The 23,122-nt window shown below is 33.1% G+C and overlaps 1 protein-coding gene and 1 non-coding gene across 2 annotated transcripts; both read left to right on the top strand.

Annotated features, from left to right (window-relative positions):
* Window positions 1-10,111: 10,111 nt before the first annotated feature.
* LOC120170738 (E3 ubiquitin-protein ligase RMA1H1-like) lies at window positions 10,112-11,353 on the top strand. Its single transcript, XM_039178620.1, has one exon. It carries the CDS (start codon window positions 10,518-10,520, stop codon window positions 11,217-11,219), a length of 702 nt encoding a protein of 233 aa, XP_039034551.1. The 5' UTR covers window positions 10,112-10,517; the 3' UTR covers window positions 11,220-11,353.
* An 11,375-nt stretch (window positions 11,354-22,728) lies between these two features.
* On the top strand, window positions 22,729-22,834 carry LOC120170793. The gene has a single exon (XR_005520820.1). It is a non-coding gene; the product is annotated as a small nucleolar RNA R71 (small nucleolar RNA).
* The last annotated feature ends 288 nt before the right edge of the window (window positions 22,835-23,122 follow it).

Here is a 23,122-nt window from a genome sequence, read left to right as displayed (position 1 = left end):
ATAAATACGATATAACCGAAATTGCAATAGCAACTGCAATTTGAATATCTGGAGCGCAATGAAGAATGAACTGAGGCTCTGATATATCTGGCATTCAAAGGCTGATTATAAACAGTAAAACTAAAAGGATTCATAGGAGTCTCTGTAGTATTCTTTTTGCTCATTTGGCTAATGATTACTACTGTACTCCTCTCTCTGCTCACCTTTGTGTATTTAGCAACAATGGGGTTATGTGAAAGACCTTTATTTTTACAGAAAATATAGTACAATTCATTTAATATTTATTTTAGCTTTTAACTTTGGTGTTGGGTCCAAATCTACACCGCTCAAAAGGCGAAACAAAATAAATAACGATATTTTCTTTCAAGAGAAAACAAGAACCACCTCATAAATCAAATTTAATTCACAGTCCTATCAATATAACTGATGCTGATTAAGTTGGCCAATTTTTGTTATTATTTCTCTATAATGGAAAGTCGGTCCATGAGTACCGAAGAGATCAATAATATTAATATCTTTGATTTGCAGCTTTTTCTTTAATTTAATACCTATGAAATTAAAGTCATTCCAATTTTCCTAGATTAACTACTTGATTAGTACATAAAGTGTCTAGTTTCCCAATATCATATATATGATTTTATTTTTATTCTTTTACATATGATATTTAACATCGTTAATGATTTTACTTATTTTTATGATGGAATATAATATAAACACAACAGATGAAATCAAAAATCAACATATAATAACTTTAAATATATATTTTATTTACTTTTAAATTTAAAGTTTAAGATTTAAGCAGAATTATTACCAACTTTTTTAATAGGCATAGAGGAAATCGAACTGTTGGCAATTTTAGAATACCATTCGTGTCTCTACGAAGTACAAGCAGATTATTTGTCTAACAGTGGACCTCACGGCCCCACCAGATCCTTATCTTCTGCAAAACCCAGCTGGGCAGAATTTGTATACACTTATTTTCGTTTATTATATTGTATAATATAATATATATAATAATTTTAAATATACATTTTTTAAAACGGTTTTAAAAACGTATAATATATGATTTTTTAAAACAGTTTTGAAAACGTATAATATATAATTTTTTAAACATTTTTGAAAATATATAATATAATTTTTGAAAACTCATTTTGGAAAACATATAATATATGATTTTAAAAAAAATATTTTTGAAAACATATAATATATAGTTTCTTTGAAAAATATAATATATATACATTTTATTTTCCGTTTTTATTATTTTATTAACTTATCATATTTTTATTTTTTCAGGTCCAAATTCAGTCCAAATAAATCGATCCAGAGTGAAGTCCAATCGAGTAAGCAGGCCTCACCCAGCAAGCCAGCCCGGTTAAGGGCCTGACCTAGCCTAAAAAATAATAAATTAGAGTTATGTATCAAGCAAAGGTACCGCACGGGTAGCACGTTTGGAGGCCATGCGCCCGATCAATTCGAGAACCAAACGAATTTTTCGGCCCTTGAAACTACAGGAACGTGAAATCAAAGAAAAATCCAAACAGCAACGACGTGCCGAAAGATCGGCCACACCCAATGCCCTGAGATATTCGGGACCACAATGGCCGACCACAAGGCTATAAAAGCCCCTGGCCAGGCAACGAAACAAAAAAAAAAATCATCACCGAGAAATGCATCGAAACAACAAAAACAAGCATCAAAGATCAAAGCATCAAGGCATCAAGCAAAGAAAAACGTTTAGCATACTAAAAAAAACCAAGATCCAACCTCGATTTTTGCTTGGAGAAGAGAAATAATCGTCGGATTTCGAAAAGTGGTCACCGGGAAAGTAAAAATCGTAACTTTTAGTGTAGATCTATACCAACCGAGGGTTTTCTTAGTATTTTGAGGTTGGATTTGGTTTCGGGATGTTGAGAGGAAGGACTCGGGGTAGTTTTAGGTTTTTCAGCCACCGATGGCGGCGGTTTGGCACCGACGAGTGGCAGATCTTCAACCGACTAAGGCTTGAGTTGAGAGCATTTTGAGAGAAGGGGAGGTTATCTTTTAGAAATGGGATGAAATGAATATTTTTGGTTTTATGGGCTATTTATAGAGGGGGCCTTTGTGTAAATACTAAAATCTTAAATTATTTCTACAGTCCCTGCAGTTTTGATACACAATTCATTTTGGTCACTTATTCTAAATTTGCCCTTGAATCTCAAATTTATTCAATTTATTCAAAGGAGGGTAAGTCTCATTTATAATAAGTTTCTTGAGTTATATGTATTTTATTCAAAAAATGCACATTGTGTTTCTTCTTCTTCTTCTTCTTCTGTCCAAAGTAATACATCCTTAGGCAAAAGTGACTCAAATTCAAATCGACCTCGAACATTTAGAAAATCAGATCTATTTCAGGTTAGTTATTACAATTTTAAGTTGCATTTTATCTTATTTATTTCCTGTTTTCATTTTCTAATTTTTGTCTTTTATTTTTCAGACTTTTGATGTCAATTTAGCTGCTTCAAGGAGTGGACGATCTGATGTTGATTCCTACATCAGTTTGCCTATTGTCCCTCATACTGGAGAAACTAACTTTGATATTTTGGATTATTAGAAAAATCAAAGTATTTCATATTCTATATTTTCTTGCATGACGAGAGATATATTGACTATTCCAATTACTTCAGTAGCATCTAAATCATCCTTTAGTATGGGGGTCAAATTTTGAACAAATTAAGAGCTAAACTCTTACCTAAAGATGTTGAGATTTTTGTAACAACCCGTAATTGGTTGTATGGTTTTGAGTCGGAGGATAAGGATGAAGAATACCTTATTATGGTTAACGAGTCTTCTATTTAAAGGTAATCCAAATTGTTTTTTTATGTTAATGTCATTAATATTTCAAATTGTTTATTAATTATTTTAATTTTCTTTTTAAATTTTTAGGGTGTCTAATGGTCACTGAAACCATTGGAATTGGAGATTTTGTCTTCTTTATTTCCTTTAAAGGCGGCTTAATATTTTATATTTATTATGTTTATTTAATAAAAGTTTCAAATAGTTCATTAATAATTCTTTTTTTGTAGGGTGCCTTACAAGAAGCAATAGTTGGTGCTTGATTCTGTTTTATATTGTTTGATTCTGTTTGATATTGGTTGCTTCTACTTGATATTTGTAAGGGTTTGGTAAAGTCGGAAATGTTTGGCACTGTTGTCCATCAAATTCCCTTTGACTTTACCATGATTGTATGTATGCTTGATGCTGCTGAATTGATGCAATGATGCTTGCTGAATTGATGCAATGATGCTTGCTGAATTGATGCAATGATGCTTGCTGAATTGGTACAGTGATGCTTGTCGGTTGCTGCTGTCTATTACTCACTGATGCCTTGTAAATTATTGTTGTTGGTCTGACTTGAATCAATTTTTGAACCTTATAAATTTTTATCTAAATAGTTACTCATGTTAAATTATGTTGGTGGCATTTTAGCTTTTAAAGCTAGAAAGTTGCCCATAATTAAACATGTTGGCAGCATTTAGGTATAAAAGCTCGATGATGATATTTATGGGCCTTGTAAAACCTTAGCTATAAGATCTGAGAGCATTTATTTCAACATAAATTTATTTTGTTTAGTTGATTTTACTGTAATTTTAGTGTATTCAAGTGTGATATAATTAACTTCATTTATAATATTTTTTTTGTTTTAGCATTTATTATGTTATTCAATTTTCAATTAATAAGTTCATCATTTCAACTAATATATTTGTATTTTAAATTTTCAAGTTAAGTTATACTTAAATTATTAATAAATTTTCACATTAAAAGTAAATTAGATTTGTGAATATTTTAACTCAATTTATATAATTTAATAAAATCATGTTCAATAAGACAATATCTAAATTTAATTTAGTGATTATAAATAACATTTATAATATAAGAATTATAAATAATATAAAGAATTGGAATTAATATAAAAACCAAATTTATAATATACAGATTATAATTAATATAAAAACTAAATTTCAAAAAATAATCATAGTAATTTAATTATCATAAGTTTATTATAAATTTAAAGTAACATAATTATATTAATTGTAACTTATTACTTATAAGTCAGGTAAATATCATATCACTTTAACAACATGTCAGATCATTTACAGGTTGAGTCAAATACAAGTCAAGTTCATAATAGGTCAGGTTGAAAACAGATCGGGTAATACCAGTTATTTACCAGGTCAATCTCGGGTTCGGGTTCGGGTTCGAGTTCGAGTTCATATAAGTCATATATAGTTTGGGTATCATATTTTCAGTTCAATTTGGGTTCAGGTCGTTCTCAGGTCGGGTTCAGATCCACAATATCTAGTCCAACTCGAGTTCAGGTCAACAGCAGTTCTGACTCGAGTGGGTTTCAGATCGCTACAGTGCAGGTTAAAAACAATTTTGACTTGAGTCAGTTTCAATCAGTTTTACAGGTCGGGTCAGCTTTTTACACCCCTATTAGCAATAGGGGGTTCAAACAGGTAATTCAATTAACTGACTGAACCGAATTAGCCAAATTTCATTAATCGAATTTTTTTCTCCATTAACCGTTAACCAAACCGAATTTTTTCTAAAACATTTAACCAAATTGAACTAAGTTAGGTTAATTAATCGGTTAACCGAATTAACCAAAATTTATAAATAATATAAAATAATATATATTATATATTAAATATTAAATATTTTTTGGTTTATTCGGTTAATTTGATCGGTTAATTCGATAAAAACCGAGTTCAAACACCTCTAAAGCTAAATAATATAAAACCAAAATTTGAAAAAAAAACCATTAATCGTTAACCTACAGAACCCAAAATTAACCAACCGATTAACCGGTTGAAATTTTAATTCGGTCGATTAATTCGATTTTAACCAAATAGTGAACATCCCTACTTAGCAAAAGTTTGCCAAGAGTAAAATGATATAAACAACAATGAACTACGCTAGTATTTACTAAATTTCTAGGGGCACTTTTGTTTTGGTCATTAAACTTTTAAAATTTTCATTATACTAAATTTTTAATTCGATCTTATTACAATCATTGTCATTATAAAATGTTGATGTAGAGTTTCTTATGAAAAAACCCTAATTTACTAAATTGACAATTATTACAAAAGTTCAGTTCTCAATAAAGATTTTGATCATCAATCAATCCTAGTTATAGGAAGGAAGGTTTCATTTGGTTGGAAGATTAATAATTCAATTTTGATTTGATTAACGACTAATAATGATAAATTAAAAAGTTTTAATTAGCTTCTATTGCATCATTGTCTCTTTTAATTTTTTGTTTTTGTTGTCATTCGATAATATATTCAGTTGAAAATATCACAAAACTACTACTCTTCTTTTGCTTTCGTTTGGTTAAAATTATCTGAAAAATCTTTCACTCCTCTCAAATCACAAGTACATCCTAATTAAAACTAAAAGTTAAACATCAACTGGATTGAAAACATCAACTTGATTGATTTAAGTGGTAAGCAACTTTATATTGTTTAAATATGTCTCGAGTTCAAGTACTTTTATATGCAGAAAATTTTTGTTGGGAGACTCACCCACCAAAGTTGTAACACCCCCAACCCGTATCCAACCCGGATCCGAGTCCGATGTGTCACATTGACTTTTCAAACATTTTTCTTTACAAAATGACTAAAAGTTATATTCACAATTCAAGAAAATGATTACTTTTCATTTATTTAAAATCAATTGGTTTTGTAAAACATATCAGAGCTTATACAATTTAAATCTTTAGACTACATGCCAACTACACTCTATATAACAAAATACATCTACTCAACTACAATTCTGATCTGATATGTGGAAAGGAGAATCTGACATGTCTTGCTCCTCTTCGCTTCTCTTCTCGCTTTCCGGAACCTACGTGTGAAACACTCACATGCTAAGTCTATGACTTAGTGAGGCATATAAAATATATAAGGTAAACTATAATTCCTAACAATGAATGCATTATTTATACCATCATATCATACATCCTCTTGTACACTTTCATGTAATCAATATATATACATATGCTTATACCATCATGTCATATAGAATTGTATACTATTTCAGATTCATATAATCATTTATATATACCCCACTCAGCTTATATCACACTCTCCTGTTATCATCTAAACCATTTCTTTTATATAACTCTTAATCATATAATTTCTATTCCAGAGTCACATATCTTATCTCTTATTTCCATATACTCCTATTTATCATATAACCCATAGATTATTGTTACATATTCTATATCATATTCTGGTATACTAATTCCTTATATTATATTAGTTTAATTTTCATATAATTTGTCACATAAACATATATTTTCATAATTTATCATGATCTGATTCCTATGATGTTCTCATATAACTTCATTTCCTAGATCCTTGTACTATATTTCATATTAACTAAGAATTTAACAAGTTTTTTATATCACAATTTCATTGAAACATATAGACCTTTATATACTACTTATTTCATCCATTCTTATACTTATTTCTGTAATTTTTCCTATTTGATATACTATTTATTTTATCTTTATTCTCATTTAATAATAAAATTCCATTATACTAGTTCACCCACAAAGTATATTCTCACAGTACGATATAATTATTCTATTCATATATCCTATAGTCCACTACCTGATTATATATACATATACATATACTTATGGAGTTCACAACATTTATTGTGTAATTACTTGTAACATATCATATAAGTTCATTATATTTTATCTTATATTCCAATATATCAAACAAACATAATTTCTAACACAGATAATATAACATATGCAATACATGCAACCAATACACTCATATCCAAGTACACAATTACATAACAATCATATCAAGTTTATTTCTATTATATCTTTATTAGCCCATGTACATATGTGAGAATATGAGGTACGTGAGTACACTGAGGTTGTGCACATATGCTGTCACCACAGCTCGTATAAATTCCCACTAGGGGCACTTCACTTATCCCGAAGGGCCACTATATCCCGAAGGACCACTATCCATATGCCCCGAAGACATAGGTAACCCTCGACTCTTGGCATGCCAACTATACCTCTAGCTCTCATGACACATAACATGGGCATTAATACTTATATCATTTTACATATTCATACTTTCATAGCACATATCTTTGTATCACATAGCTCATGTCATTTCTTATGAAATCATCTAGAACATGTAGCACGTATAATTCATATACCTTCTTACATGTTCATATAGGTCATATCATATGGTTCTTATCTTTTCATATAGTTTATGTTTTATTCTCTTATATTCACATAATTCACATACATATAATACATACCAGGCATGTTCACACAAATCATATGACCTACAACACATATATCATATTAAACATATGCTCATATTAATGAATTCATACATTCTACTATAGGAAATAGACTTGTCGCAAGTCTTACTTCCATTAAACATCATATGTTATCTAATATACACTCACCTGACCTCACTAGTTAATATCATTCTCTTATCTTTTCCTCGATGCCTAATACTTGTCAACTGGTCTGGACTTTGCTCATGATTGATATCTACACACAATCATACATATAACAAACATATCAACATTCCAATTATCATAATTCGATCCTTAATAATTCAAGCTAATCGAAATACTAAATGCAATTTCTTCTTTGAATAGTATCGGTACCCTCAAGCATGGTACCGATACTTCCCTAGCTATGGTATCGATACCAAGTATGGGTATCGATACCCAAATTACATTCGATATTTCATGGTATCGATACCAAGTATGGGTATCGATACCCAAATTGCATTCGATATTTCCTGGTATCGATACCTTGCTTATGGTATCGGTACCTATGGTATCGATACTACCTTCCCAGGTATCGATACCATTTGAAAGCCTTTGTTAATTCCAGACTTGAAGTATCGGTACATGTTGAAGCAGTACCGATACCCAAAGCCCAGATTTCACTTTTAGAACTCTAAAATTCACTCATTCTAAATCAAATCCTTCATGTCTTAACCCCTTTAATATTCTTAACTCAAATATGCATACCCAAACCAATTCCTATGTATTTAATACCTCTTTATCTTCAAAATCTCATCCTCCAAATGAAAATCAAGAATCATACCAAATTTTCAACATGTTCTAATTCCAATTATATCACTTCATATCTCTTAATTCAACTATTGACAAGTCAAATTTAGTTTTCAATTCTACTTATTAACTCTTTTCCAAGATTTCTTTTAAAAACTTATTCTCTTTAATCTCTTCTAACTTGTTCATCTTTGAGTTTTAAACCATTTAAAACTTCCCTTAAGCTTTCTTATCACTCTAAGAATCAAAACAAACCTTAAAATTAAAGAAACAATCAAGTTGAATCCAACTCACCTTACCATTGAAGCCACGGGATGAAGAAGATAACAAGCCTCCTGAGTTTTTTTTTTTTTGTCTTCCTCTCATTTTCCACGTGGTTCATTCTCTTATAAAGAAAAATAAAAATCTTTATTGTCAAATGATCATTTTACCCTTTACTTTATTTATTAATTACTAACAATCCTTCACAAAATATTTTCAAATAAGTCCCTAAACTTTTCAATCTTTTGAAATCATACCTCAAAATTTTAAAACTTCTATTTTTATCACTAGACCTGATTTTGGGATGTTACAAAAGTCAGGTGTGTGACGCTAGTCAGAACATAATAGTTAGAACGAAACCCTAGAAACGGTTGGGAAACAAAAAGAAACTAAAAGTTGAAATTTTCTAATATATTATTATTAACTATTAGATCAACTTAAAATTAAACTATGATAACCTTTTAATTAAACAAATCATTCTTACTATTAAGATTGATCAGCAATTATTTGGTTTATAAAAAATTTAGCTTTGGAGATAGAATGAAATTTAAACTGCTTTGCACGAATGAAAGTAACTATGTGATAAATAAATTATTGTTATTCTTTGAGGATCTAGGTTCGAGCACTATTGCCAGGAATGTGAGTGATTAATGCCAAAAGTTTTAGAGTTATATTTAAACAAATATTACCATGTAATTACCCTATATTATTAAAAAAAAATTAAACAGGTTTTTTACACTGTTCGTCATAATGGAAAGGGAATCTGCTATTAAATGAGCCTCTTCGGTGGACGCGCTCTCTAATTCCATGGCCAGATCCCTTTCTCCTTTTTTTAAATTCTTTTTCCATTTTCGAATATGAAAACAGCCATTGAAATGCGGGCTTAGTGGATTCTTTCTTCTATAATTCGCCCTCTTTTTTGTGTTTTCCTTTGTGGTAAACACAAACTGAAGAGTTTATCGAATTTTCCTAACTTCGTTAAGGTACGTTTTCGGTTATTATTTTTATCTGTTTATTGATTTTCATTTTTGATTGATATCAAGATTGTCCTCTTTTGATCGGATAAGCTTTTTTTTAATTGCATTGTAGACAAATATTGAAATTGCCATGAATTTATTTTTGACAAACAAGTTGGAGCTTTACCCTTGGTTTTTGTATTTGAGAAATTGAATAAATTAGACAACCCAGTCTCGCAGAAACAAGAATCAATGGATTAAGTGCTCCTGAAGCTTCGTTTAATATTGGTGATTTTGATTAAAAATGATAATGCAAGGATAGGGGAAATTAAAAACTTGGTGTTGTAGTTCCTGAATTTGTTCCTGGAACTCAACCTATTGCTTTCCTTTTAGAATCGAAAAAGTTAATGATTTGATGGGTTCAAAGGTTTACTGTTTCACCCAATTTTAGCCTAACAAATTAGAACTTAGTAAGATGCAGTTAGCTGTTTGTGCTTCATATGAACCGTGGGTGTCTTCTCAAATTGTTGAGTCCAAAATGGCAATTGAATTTGCTTCTAGTCGGAGTTGTTACAACTAATCGATAGGGAAACCCTAAATCAGAAATCTAGGGGCTGAAATCCATCAGCTTTCTATAATCAGAGCCCCAAAGTAACCGTGGGAAATACTTTTGTTATCGGAACTCGAGGGTGAGTGATGGATATACGTGTGTGTCTATACTCGTGCTTAAAAATGTGTCGACCGCAGATGTCGAACACTAGTTCCTTTTCCTAAACCACTTTCTCAAGCTAGTTATTACATCCTTTAGTTTTTTTTTAAATGCATGAATGTAATTTGTGGTCCCTAAAACTTGCTGTGCTTTTTCTTCTTATCCATTTGATTGAAGGGTAATAACACTTTTGGCCCCTTCTGATTAGAAAACGTAAATCAAGCTATGTGCTGGGGCCTTATCTGTTTGATGCTTTTCATAATTTTGGCCCCTCACATGTCATCTTCATATATAGCTGCTACCTGATTGCAAGTCTTTTGTACTATTACACCATAATTTTTCACATTTTTTCCTGTTTTCTAGACTTGTTGCTTTGATCTTTATCTGTGTCTAGCTGCTTGATTGTTGATCCTGCTTTAATTTTCTTGTCTCACAGATCAAGTGTCCCAGTGGTTCAATCCAAGTTTTCTTTTAACAGATCCATGGATTTAGAGCAATGTTATGCTCAGGAATGGAGTGCCATCTCCGGTGCTTCAAGAAACGAGAATTTGAATGGTAACTTTGACTGCAATATCTGCTTAGACTTCGCACATGAGCCGATTGTAACACTCTGCGGCCACCTCTTCTGCTGGCCTTGCATCTATAAGTGGCTTCATGTCCAGAGTGCTTCCCTTGATTCAGACGAGCATCCACAGTGTCCCGTTTGCAAAGCTGATATATCCCACACCACCATGGTGCCCCTTTATGGCCGTGGCCAATCTGAATCCGAGTTTCGAGGCAAGGCACTTTATAGGGGTATGGTGATACCCCCTAGACCGCAAGCTTGCGGCGCACAATCCCTTTTATCACCTACACCCCAGAACGGCCAGCATTTTCCTTATCGCAACCCTTATCAAAACCAAAACCAAAACCCTCATGCTTACTATGAAGATAATCCATCTTCACCGATGCTTAACCTCAGAGGCACATTCCATCATCCTCTTGTCGGGATGTTCAGAGAGATGGTATATGCAAGGGTCTTCGGGAACTCAGAAAGCACATACACGTATCCGAACTCACATCCGTTGACGGGAAGTAGCAGCACCCCCAGGTTAAGAAGACATGAGATGCAGGCAGACAGGTCACTAAATAGAATCTCAATCTTCCTCTTCTGTTGTTTCCTTTTGTGCTTGATTGTATTTTGAGCTTCTTATCTGCCAATTGTTTTGTATAAATTGTAAAGAATCAAGATGTAAACTCGTGGTATAGCTGCATAGGCAGATGAGATCATACTGTATGATATAAAGTATAAATATCAGATTTTAGCTGAAAACGGTCATCCCCCCCCCCCCCCCAATTTGCTCTATCAATTCCCATTCAAATTTGCAACTGGTATGCTTTTATTGTTGGTAATTTGGGTATTTGCTATTGCCTTGCTAATAAGCAACTGAACTTGTAGGAAATACTACCATTTTTTATAATTTTTCATTCTGGCTCTCTAATTTTTCCTTTGCTTTCATTTTGATCCGTATAATGCAAAATCGTCACTTAAAATTGGAACCAAACCAAGTACGTAATGCGTCGGAAGTTCCCGACGACTTTGGCCCATTCTTTTTTCCATTGCAGTACATGATAATTTTTTTCAAAGTCATCAATATTTAGGAACGACTTAAAAAATTACTGAAAAATATGTCATGTTTTTCTAAAAAAATATGAATACCCCATTTTTTCCATCATTTCCTTAGTTTAGCCATAATTTGAAGATCAAAATATTTAAAATTAAAATTATTCAAGTATGTTATAATTTTGACTCTAAATTTTAAATTTAAATCTTGATAATCTAAAACCAAAGTCACCCATATGTAAAATTGGTTCAAATCTAATTCAAACTGGGTTAAGTTTTTTTAATAGTCTCTATTAATAATATATATATCCTACAAATATAGTTTTGTTTCATGGTGTTCTGGTGTTATTGGCCCTTCAAGTCTAACCCCTTACCATTTGTATTATTTATCCAAAACTATTCATTGGTATTGATACTGAGCCTTTCAATATCAGTACTGATCCCTGAGTATCGATACCCATCCTTTGGTATCGATATTGAAATGACTATCATACACTGAGAAGTGAGAATAGTATCGATACCCTTGGATCGAGTATCAATAGTAATGTACTAGAGTATCGATACTGTCCTAAGTATCGATACTAAATTTCCTTCGATTTTTGAAAAATGCATCAATATCGATACCCTACTGGAAGTATTGATAATCCCATGAGTACCTATACCAAAATTAGCTACTAGAATTTGCTAAGTGAACCCGGTATCGATACTTCTCCGAAGAGTATCAATACCCAATGAAGGAGTATCGACACTTCTAGCCTAAAACTCCCTTATTTTGAACCATTTGACAAACAATATCCATTGTTTTTCTAGTACTGATACTCAAACCCATAAATGCTCTGTTTGGGCACGAAAATGACTTCATATTTCACCCCAAAAGCCCTACTGAGGTTCCTAAACGTCATTAAAGTTTTATGTATGATATAAGGAAAATAATAGGTATATAAGTAAGTTGAAAAACACCAAATATTGAAATCTATCATGAAATTGCTTACATGCTTCATAACTCATGCAACCTACCAAAACACATCTAGTAATCTACATGTGATAGATTTGAGTTAGAAGTGAGTTACCTAAACTATTAAGCTTCTGGAAGGGTTAAGGTTCAACTAAGGGTCAACTTCTCCTTTCATTTAACCTTAGAGCTTTCTCTCACCTGTTCACTAACAAAGATGAACTACAAGGATTGTTAACAAGTTTGGGAGTTTGGAAAGAGATCAAAAACTCTTCTTAAGGTTTAAAATCATAAAAAATGGAAAATTTTACCATGGGTTTCTAAATCCCCACTAAAACCCTTCTCCATGTACATCATGGCCAAAAATAGCAAACGAGGGCTTGGAAGAAATCTTGGAAGAAGGAGATTAAAGTTCTTTCCTTAAGGTTTTTAGTCAAAGCTTACAAGATCCCAAAGTTCCAATATTTTATGTGTCTTGGTGAGGAAGAAGATAAAAAAGAAAGAGGGAAAAAAGACAAGAGGTGTGAAAAAAGTGGGGGGAAGTTAAATAATCTATTTTGGTGTTTCCCCTACCGATTACATCACCAAAACTAAAGATTTTTAGCCTTTGTTTCAAATGAGGGGTTATTCACTCTTTTAGTCCTTCATATTTTGTTCTAAGGTTAAAAATACCCCTTTTAAATCTTATTGGGTTCAATCCAAGTCCAATTCTTCACAAACTTGGGTCAAGGCTTCTTATAAGATGATGAGTTTATTTAAATTCTCTTTCTCAGGTTAACCTAAAACTACTAACCCAGGATTTAAGGCGTCACAACTCTCCCATTCTAATTACAAATTTCGTCCTCAAAATTTATCTGGATAGAAGAGGTTAGGATACTAAAGCTGTATATCCTCCTCGGTTTCCAAAGTTACTTCCTTAACACCGTGGTTTCTCCATAAAACCTTTACTAGCAGGATCTTTTTATTCTTTAGCTCCTTTATATCTCTTGCTAAGAGTCTGATTGGTTTTTCCTCACAGGTCATGTTTGGGCTTACCTCGATATGTTCTACGGGTATGACATGGGAAGGATCGGAACATGATCTTTGAGCATAGATACGTGAAACACATTGTGAATGTGCTCTAACTCTGGGGGTAAGGCTAAACGGTATGTGAGGCTACGTAAGATTCTATAACATACAACGTAAGTGCACGTATTGTAAATCACGTAATAAAGTGGAAACTATGAGAGTTTCGGTTTTCGAACCTACAGAGAGCATAATGTTGTCATTAGATTTTTTAGTAACGAAATATATCGAGGGAATTAGATGCTATTAATGAAATCAATAATGAGAAGTACCAGTTCATCCTATAGAATTATAGAAAGTAATTGGTTAGCTATTAAATCAAAGAATATGATATTATGACTTCCAAGTTTTATGTAAGCATGATATACTTAATTTATGTGATCAACATTGATTTAAATCGTTTGAACTACTTTAATAACTTTCATAATTAAAGATTCAAACTATTAACAATACTAATTAATGGTTGCACACTTTTCAGTGTACCTATGCTACTCAGCAACACCAAAGCCTACAAACGTATATACTAATTCGAATGAAAATATTTCTAGATTCAAATAAAAATACTATATATTTAATTATAAATATTTCTACTCACAATCTTGAAGTTCAAAGCTCATAAACTAAATACCAAGTAAACTCAAAATACGAAGTTCATAATAAACATTCAACAAAAGTTTAAACATTCAAATCACTCCCTCTCTCAATAGAAGGCATTGAACGTAATCTATTGACTGCTGAAGCCACTCAGCAAGCTTCCTTTGAGCTGCAGTATCCCTGGCAGAGGATTTAGGCTTCCATAGCTTGAGAAGAAATAAAGTGGAAAATGGTACTTTGGATCTCTCCCAATCATCACACTTTTTGCATCAAAGTACTCATCTTTTATAGCTTAAATGAGAATTCTATTGCCCAATAGGAAAGGTCTATGTTTCATGTATTATTCATCTACATGACAGTTACCCGAGCCATCTGTCCCAATCTAAAAGGTTCTTCTAACCGTCTGAAGCTTAGAAGTTTACTACAATATCCGCTTAGCATTTCTTGCAGTTCTACAACATCAGTGCAATATTTTGTAGCAACAAAAATCAATTTTAACCCTTAACAACCCACAATGCTCCTATCATGCAAAGTATGCAAAATTTAGTAAATTTAATCCTAAAATGCTCCTAAATATTCTTAAGTTCAAACTAAATCTAGGCAATTAAGGTTACCAAGGATTACTCTTTTGGAGAGTTATCATACCCCCAAACTTAAGTGTTTGCTTATCCTCAAGCAAAACATGCAAGAAACACCTAAACTAACAATAATGCCATAGAATAACCAATAAAAATTAACCAAGTAGCAAATTTTCTTTTTCAGCCTTTAGAGAATGTTGTAAAGCGCATATGTAATATCGAATAAGAAAATACCATGTCATCCCCTCAAAATCAGAATCCTCAGTATGCAGTGTGTGAAATATAGGTTTATCAAATCAATACTTAGCTAAGTTAAAAATTTCGGACCTACCCCGTTAAAGGTATTCAATGCTACAACAATATTTCCTCACCAATGTTGGAATTCCAACTTATTTCTCTCACCATGTTGGAGTTATTACCAACATTAACCAACTTATTTCTTAAGGTTGTGTTAGAGCTATTACCAACATTACCCAACTTATTTCCCAAGACTCTCATTTTTTAAATTGCAAAATAATTGCTATAACATCTAATAAAGATAATAGGTTTATAATTTGAAAGTTTGTAAATTCTCTAAATATTGAAAACATACACCAATGAATTAAAAATATTCCAATGATCCTTAATTCAAAGGGTTTATACAACATTTCTTATAACATTTCATTTCAATTAATATTCATCATCGGGCATCATCAAAATTCCCTAAACTACTTTATTAGTTTTTCTTTCAAAATTATCCTAAAGCATTACCAATGAAATTCTATATGTAAACTATATTCCTAAATGCAACACTTAAACCTAACAACACACCCCAAAACCTAAGGGTGCTTTGGCCCTAATGCATGTAACATAAACAAAATAAAAGAAAATAAAACAAACTAAAATAGGAGAAAGGGAAGCAACATTCCTCTAAGTGGGCTAAGAAAGTTTGGGTGGAGCCACTTTGCTGTTGTCTTTTCCTTCATCGAGCTTTTCGTCTTTTGACTAGCCAACGATGCTAAGGCCTTTCTTAAAACAGCCCCATATATAGGAATTATGGATGTTATGGCTTCTACTTTTGTTGTGCTTCTAGGTTGGGTTTCGTAGCTCCAACGGCCTATACTATGGGAGTGCTCTCCGACTGACTCGCAACAACTGATTTTCCAATAGTAGCAATAACATTACGAATTATTGTCGCCGCATCCAATATTGGTTCATCAATAAAAATGGTTGCTTCTTTAGCTGTGGTGTCTTTTAAATTCAATAACTAATCCACCACTTGTTTTGTTGGAGCATTAGCTTTATTTGTAGCTGTCACTTACAACTGAACGGTGCTCACATGTTTTGTCTCACCTGGAATTTCTTCATCCAAAGTAAAACTTCAGTATCTTTTTCGGATTCCTCTTCCTCTTTATTATCATTTTCTTATTCTTCTTTATATTCGATCTCCTCTTCACCCTCCATGGACTTGGTATCCGTAGCCATACCTTCTTCTTGCTCTTATGGTTACGACACGTTAGGAGTCTCTGTGCTAGCTGAGCTATGACCAGTATTAGGCATTGTGGTAGTATCAGATCTTCCAATACCTTAGCTGGAAAGATTGGAAATAGCGCGTTAGCCTCTGTGAATAACTTCATGAACATCATCTTGGTCGCTAAATCCCTTTTCTGTGCATACTCCCATATTGAACTTGAGCGTTGTGCATTTAGGACTGATTTTCAAGAGAGTGGCTCAGTAACACCATAACCTGATACAACTTAACACCAATTGATGTTATTATCATTTTAAGGCCCTTCAAAGTTCGGTCATCAATAGGTGGGACTTGTGCTGTAGCCATAGAAACAATAGTTTCCCAGGAGCTTCATTAGGGTCTAGCTATTCCTTTAACAATGTCGTGATTTGGCTTCGATTATCTATAATATTATCAGAAGATAAAACAACTACTTGTACCTGAGAGCACAATGCAATAATTAGTGATGGAAAATAAAAATGCCCAGAAGTCTTCTGACCACAAGCAAATATTTCAGCAGAAATTATTTTTCCAATATATTTTTCTTCCAAATAAAATGGAATGAAGCAATGAGATTTGATCCTTAGTAATAGTGGAAGAATGTATAGTTGGCATTAATCGATTTTTAAGGAAAATAAACCATACCCGTACATCTCGATGGAGATCTAAGCGTCTCATGGTTCAAACGCCAGTAATCGATCTCGTCCAAGACCGATCGGGTAAGTAAACATCTTGGCCTACTTGCTCCAAATTTTCATTGGTTAAATTTTCCATAAATGGTGTATGCTCTCAAGGCTCGACAATACCCAATAAATTGTTTATTAGTTTTGCCCACTGATGGACCATCTTCTCTCGAACAAAGACTAGACATTTAGTTGGTCGATGGGATTACTATAAAATTCCCAAATGATGTTCTGGTTTATGTCGTTGAGATGTTCACAGAATTTCCCCAACCTCACTGAGTGATCAACTGAGAGATATAGTCAAAGATTTGGTTCTTCTCATCTATAGATAAATCAAAGCCCTGCTCATAAAATAAATATCGGTCCTTAAATTCCTCCTCATAACGCCATATGTGCTCGCCATCCATGAATCGTGTAACTTCCTCTGACGGAGACATTGCCAGCAACGTAGCTACAGTAGGAGGTGGGGTGGGCATATTTGAACTTGATTTCTTTTAGGTGCCATGACAGTTTGTAGATCAAGGAAGAAATATGGAAGAGAGGTTACCAAGGGTATTAGGGTCGTGAAGAAGATGAAAGTGAAACGAATAGGGGTAACTAGGTTGCGTGAAAGAAATGATAAAATAATTTAAAATTCTAAGGTGGAGGGATAAGGATAGATTGGAATGGGCCGTTATGATTGGGTTAAGTGGATTGTTAAACAAGGAAAAGGGTAAATAAGAGGCATCTCACACCAATTTTTACCATAAAAAATATTTGGGTAACCTTGTAATGTTGTGGCTTCCATATAACGATGAATGCATTCTGTAACATGGATAGTTGTACAACATGAAAGAGCAGACTGAGAGTGATCAAATGAAAACACCTTTACAAACAGAAATAAAGAAAATAAGTACTTAAAAATAAATGTCAAAAGAATTGGCTTATTTAAAAGAACAAAATATTAAAAAGAATGAGGATCACTTAGTGTGATCGTAGCGATGCTAGGGCTTTTTTGTTGGCAATAATGCTTTAAACATTGCCCATTGAATTTAAATGTTCTTCCATCCATCAAGTTTTTCAATAATACTGCACCATGAGGGAAAACTTCAAGAGCGTCGAAAGGACCTGACCAACGAGAACTCAATTTCTCTGGGAATAATTTTAGTCTCGTATAAAATAACAACACTTGTTGTCCAACAATGAATTCCCTTGGAAAATATTCTGATCAAGCCATTTCTTTCTATTGTCTTTATAAATGCATGAACTCTCATATGCATTATTTCAGGGTTCCTCCAACTCATTGAGCTCCAGCATCCGTTTTTTCATGTAGTATCTATATCAAAATTCAAATTCTTTAACGCCACATAGCTTCATGCTCCAACTCCACCAGTAAGTGACAACCTTTACCATAAACAAGACAATAAGGGGACATTCCCAATGGAGTCTTATAAGCAATTCTATAAGACCATGGTGTTTTTTCAAGGCGTTGGGACCAATCCTTTCGAGAAGGGTTCACAACTTTCTCAAGGATTTGCATGATTTCACGTTAGATACCTTGACTTGGCCATTAGACTGTGGATGATTTGTTGTAGCAATATTATGCTTCACTTGATATCTATTCAATGCTCTAACAATTTGATGACCAATAAATTGAGATCCTTCATCACTTATAAATGCACGTGGTGTTCCAAAGCGAGTGAAATGTTTTTATGCAAGAATCAAAACACTGCTTTAGCATTGTTGTTTGACAAGGCTACAACTTCCACCCATTTGGATACATAATCTACAACAACTAAAATGAAGAGGTTACAACATGAAGAAAGATATGAACCCATAAATTCTAATTCCCAGACATCAAATAGATCCATATCCAAGATAGGTTCATTGACATTTCATTTCACCGAGAAATATTCCTAGTTCGCTGGCAGCGATCACAATGCTTTACAAAGTTATTAGCATCTTTAAAAAGCGATGGCCAATAATATCCATATTGAAGTACTTTTTTTGTTGTGCGCATACCACAAAATGTCTACCATATGGGGCACTATGACAATGATGCAAAATACTTCGCTGCTCATATTGAGGGTTACATTGCCTCATAAGTTGATCATTGCATCGTTTAAATAAATACGACTCCTCTCAATAATATTGCTTTACATTTCGTATAAATTTCCTCGGCCTTTGTAATTTGGGTCTGGTGGCATTATCCCACTAACTAGATAGTTGGAAAAATTAGTATACCATGGTAATGCTGTAGCGGCTAACAGAAGCTCATAAAAGAATTTGTTTGGAATTATTGCAATGTTGCCATCTTCGCTACCTGATTCTAACCTAGACAAATATCATCCACTTGATTTTTAGACCCCTTCTTATATAAAATCTTAATGTCAAATTCTTGGAGTAAAATTACCCATCGAATCAAACGAGGTTTTGTATCCTTAGCAAATAAATGCTTCAGTACTAAGTGATCAATATAGACAATCACTTTTTTACACACCAAGTAGGAACAAATTTATCAAAAGTGAACACCACAATAAGTAATTCTTTTTCAGTTGTGGTGTAGTTGATCTGAGCTTCATCCAATGTCCTACTTGCATAATGTATTGGACGAACATTTTATCCTTCCGTTACCCCAACAATGCTCCTACAGTGAAATCATTAGCATCACACATTAATTCAAAGGATAAACTCTAATCTAGTGTTGTAATAACAAGGCATTTACTAGCTTTAATTTAATTGTCTCAAAAGATTGAAGCACCTAATCATCAACAAACTTTGTGTTTCGCTCCAGCAATGAGCAATGGCTTTGCAATTTGAGAGAAATTTTAATAAATCTTCTATAAAAACCAGCATAACCAAGAAAGCTTTGAACTGCATTAACATTAGCAGTGGCAAATTTTTTTAAATAACCTCCACTTTTTCTTTATCCACTTCAATTCCACGACTTGAAATTCAGTACCTTAGCACTATACCTTATGTGACCATAAAATGACATTTTTTGCAATTCAAAACTAAGTAGGTCTCATCGCATCTTCTTAAAGCTGTAGCCAAATTGCTCAAAACACTTTTCAAAATCTTGCCCAAAAACTAAAAAATCATCCATAAAAACTTCAATATAATCCTCAATCATATCATAGAAAATGGCCATCATACAACGCTGGAATGTCGTTGGAGCATTGCACAACCTAAATGGCATTCTGCGAAAAGAAAAGGTGCCATACGAACATGTAAAAGTTGTTTTACCATGATCTTCCGGAGCTATAGCAATTTGGTTGTAACCACTATATCCATAAAAAAAAACAATAAAAAACATTGTCCGTAAGTCGGTCTAATATTTGATCTATGAAGGGAAATATAAAATGTTATTTTCTCGTTGCTTTTTTTTAGCTTCCTATAATCCATACACATCCTTTAACCAGTAGTGCTCCTTGTCGGCACTATTCATTTTTATCATTTGTCACCATAATAATGTTGCTCTTCTTTGGAATTCATTGCACCAGACTAACCCAATTGATATCCGAAATTGGGTATATAATCCTATCATCCAACCATTTTATAATCCCCCTTTGAACTATTTATTTCATGATTGGATTTAATCTTCACTGATGTTTAATCGAACTACTCTCAGGATCCTCCAAAAGAATTTTGTTCATACAAAATGATGGACTAATTCCTTTTATATCAGCATTACTCCATACGATAGCCTTCTTATGTTGCTTCAACACAATAATCAACTGAGCTTCTTGTGATATTGTAAGCTGTGCTGCCACAATGATTGGCAATGTCTCATTTTTTCCTAGATAAGTATATTTTAAATGCTCTGATAGTGGTTTCAATTCAAGCTTCTGTGGTTCTTCAATAGAGATAACTTTGGTGCTTGAATGATATGATCGTGTACTTGCAAAGGTTCTATGTTCTAGAGATACTTGCTACAAAATTCGGCTTCTTCATCAGTCAGAAATTCTTCAAATGCTTAAAAATCACATAAATCTGGACCTATGCTATATCATTCCTCCAAATGCTCATTTGCAAAACTATCAATCACGTCGAGTGAAAAATAATTAGACTTGTTATTGATGTAAGAAACATTAATCAATATATTAAAAGTAATATATTCATCATTAAAAAATTAGTCAATTTTCCCTTTTCAACATCAATCAAAGATCGACCTCTAGAAAGGAAAGAGCGAACAAGAATAATTGGAATATCTTTGTCTGCTTCACAATCCATAATGATGAAATCGTAGGAAAGATAAACTTGTCCACTCGTACAAGCATGTTTTCCACAATGCCACTAGGATGTATGTTGGGGTGATCAGCAAGTTGCAAAGTAACCGTAGTGTGCCTTGCTTCACCGCTTCCAAATTTCCTAAAGATTAACAATGTCATTAGATTTATGCTAGCACCAAATCACATAAAGCTTTACCTATAAATGTGTCGCCAATATTACAAGGAATAGTGAAACTCCCTCGATCTTTAAGCTTTGGTGGTATTTGACTTGTAGCTATAGCGCTACAGCCTTCAGTAAGAGCAACTGTCTCAAACTCACCAAGTCTTCGTTTTTTGAAAGAGCTTTCCTCATGAATTTGATATAATTCGAATTTTGCTCTAAAACATCAATCAACGGAATGTTCACTATAAGCTGGCGAAGTATATCAATGAAAACTTTGTATTACTGATCTTCTTTTGCCTTCTTAAAGCACTACAAAAAGGTGGAGGAAATTTTGTTTGATGTTGCTAAGGTAATAGAGTCGAATCTGAATTGGATACATCAGGGGTTACTTTCGGAAACGAGTATGTTTTACTACTCTGCCCCATATCTGGTGCTATAAATTGACTCACATGCGGCTTAGGCTCAACTTATTTTCTCTTCCCTTTTCCATGCTGATGAGTTTCCTCATTTTTCCTCCTCGGTTCTTCCACTGGTTTGCCAATGTGAATTCCACTTCTTATAGTAATAACCTTACAATGTTCCTTACCATTTTGCTTAGGATTATCAGTTTCGCTAGGCAGCGATCCTAACAATCGACTATTTAGAGCATTAGTCATTTGTCCCATCTAATTCTCAATAGCCCATAATGAGGCAGATTGGCTTGCCATATATATTTTCATCATGGCTTCAAAAGGTTTCAAGGTTAAAGTTTGGTTTGAAAATTGGCCTTGGTTGTTGTACCTTTGCTGTGGCTGAGCAACAGATTGTTGTGCCTATGGCTGTGTCATTTGACTCTCTTGAGTGTAATGTTACGACGATATTGTTGATGTGTGGATAAGCAAAATTCTAACTTCTCCAAGAAATATTGGGATGATTTCTGAAATTCAGAATATACGTATTTCCAAAATCATTATCATTCCTTGGATAATTTTGCACATAGTAAATAGACTCCAGATTTTATGGGCATTCATCAAAATTGTGATCAATGCCACAATATACGCAAGTAATAAGAGATGCAACTTTGACTTCGTATATTCCTCCTGCCTTATACAAAATTTTCACCATTTCGGTCAATGTTAAAATATGAGATGCCATAGAGTTAAAAGCTTCTGAGTCTACTGCTACAGCACCAAACCGACCAAATGTATTGCGCGTATTAAGATATTTGCAATCTTTGGTGGAAATTCTCTCAAGAATATCATATTGCTTCATTTTATGTTTTATCCAACAAAACTTCGTTTGTTGAGGCATCAACCACCATTCGAATGTGAATATTTAACCCATCATAAAACATCTGCATTTGAGTCCAATGTGTGAACCCATGCATAGGACACTTCTGTAACAAATCTTTAAATCTTTCCCATGCTTCATAAAAGTTTTCACCATCCATATGCTTAATGAGGTTAAGCCATTTCGAAGCTTAGCATTCATATTTGGTGGGTTGAATTACAACAAGAACTTTTGCACTAATTCATTCAAGGATGCTACAACACCTGTCGGTAGTGAACTCAACCAAACCCGTGCTTTATCAAGTAATGAATAGGGAAATAGCTTCAGGGTCTCTTCTGGAACACCTTGCTGAATAAAAGAATTATAAACCTCCATAAAAGCTCACAAATGAGCTCTAGGATCTTACAGTAAAATCTCAATACTGTCCCATAGATTGTATCATTAGGAACATAATTAGCTTTAATTTAAAGTTCGTAGCAT

This window comes from Hibiscus syriacus, unplaced genomic scaffold (assembly GCF_006381635.1).
Source record: "Hibiscus syriacus cultivar Baekdansim isolate YM2019G1 unplaced genomic scaffold, ASM638163v2 tig00111792_pilon, whole genome shotgun sequence".
NCBI lineage: Eukaryota > Viridiplantae > Streptophyta > Magnoliopsida > Malvales > Malvaceae > Hibiscus > Hibiscus syriacus.
This window is presented reverse-complemented; position numbering and strand designations above follow the sequence as displayed.

Excerpts from the sequence above, each read along its gene's own strand:
- LOC120170738 (XM_039178620.1), top strand. The coding sequence starts at position 10,518 with ATGGATTTAGAGCAATGTTATGCTCAGGAATGGAGTGCCATCTCCGGT.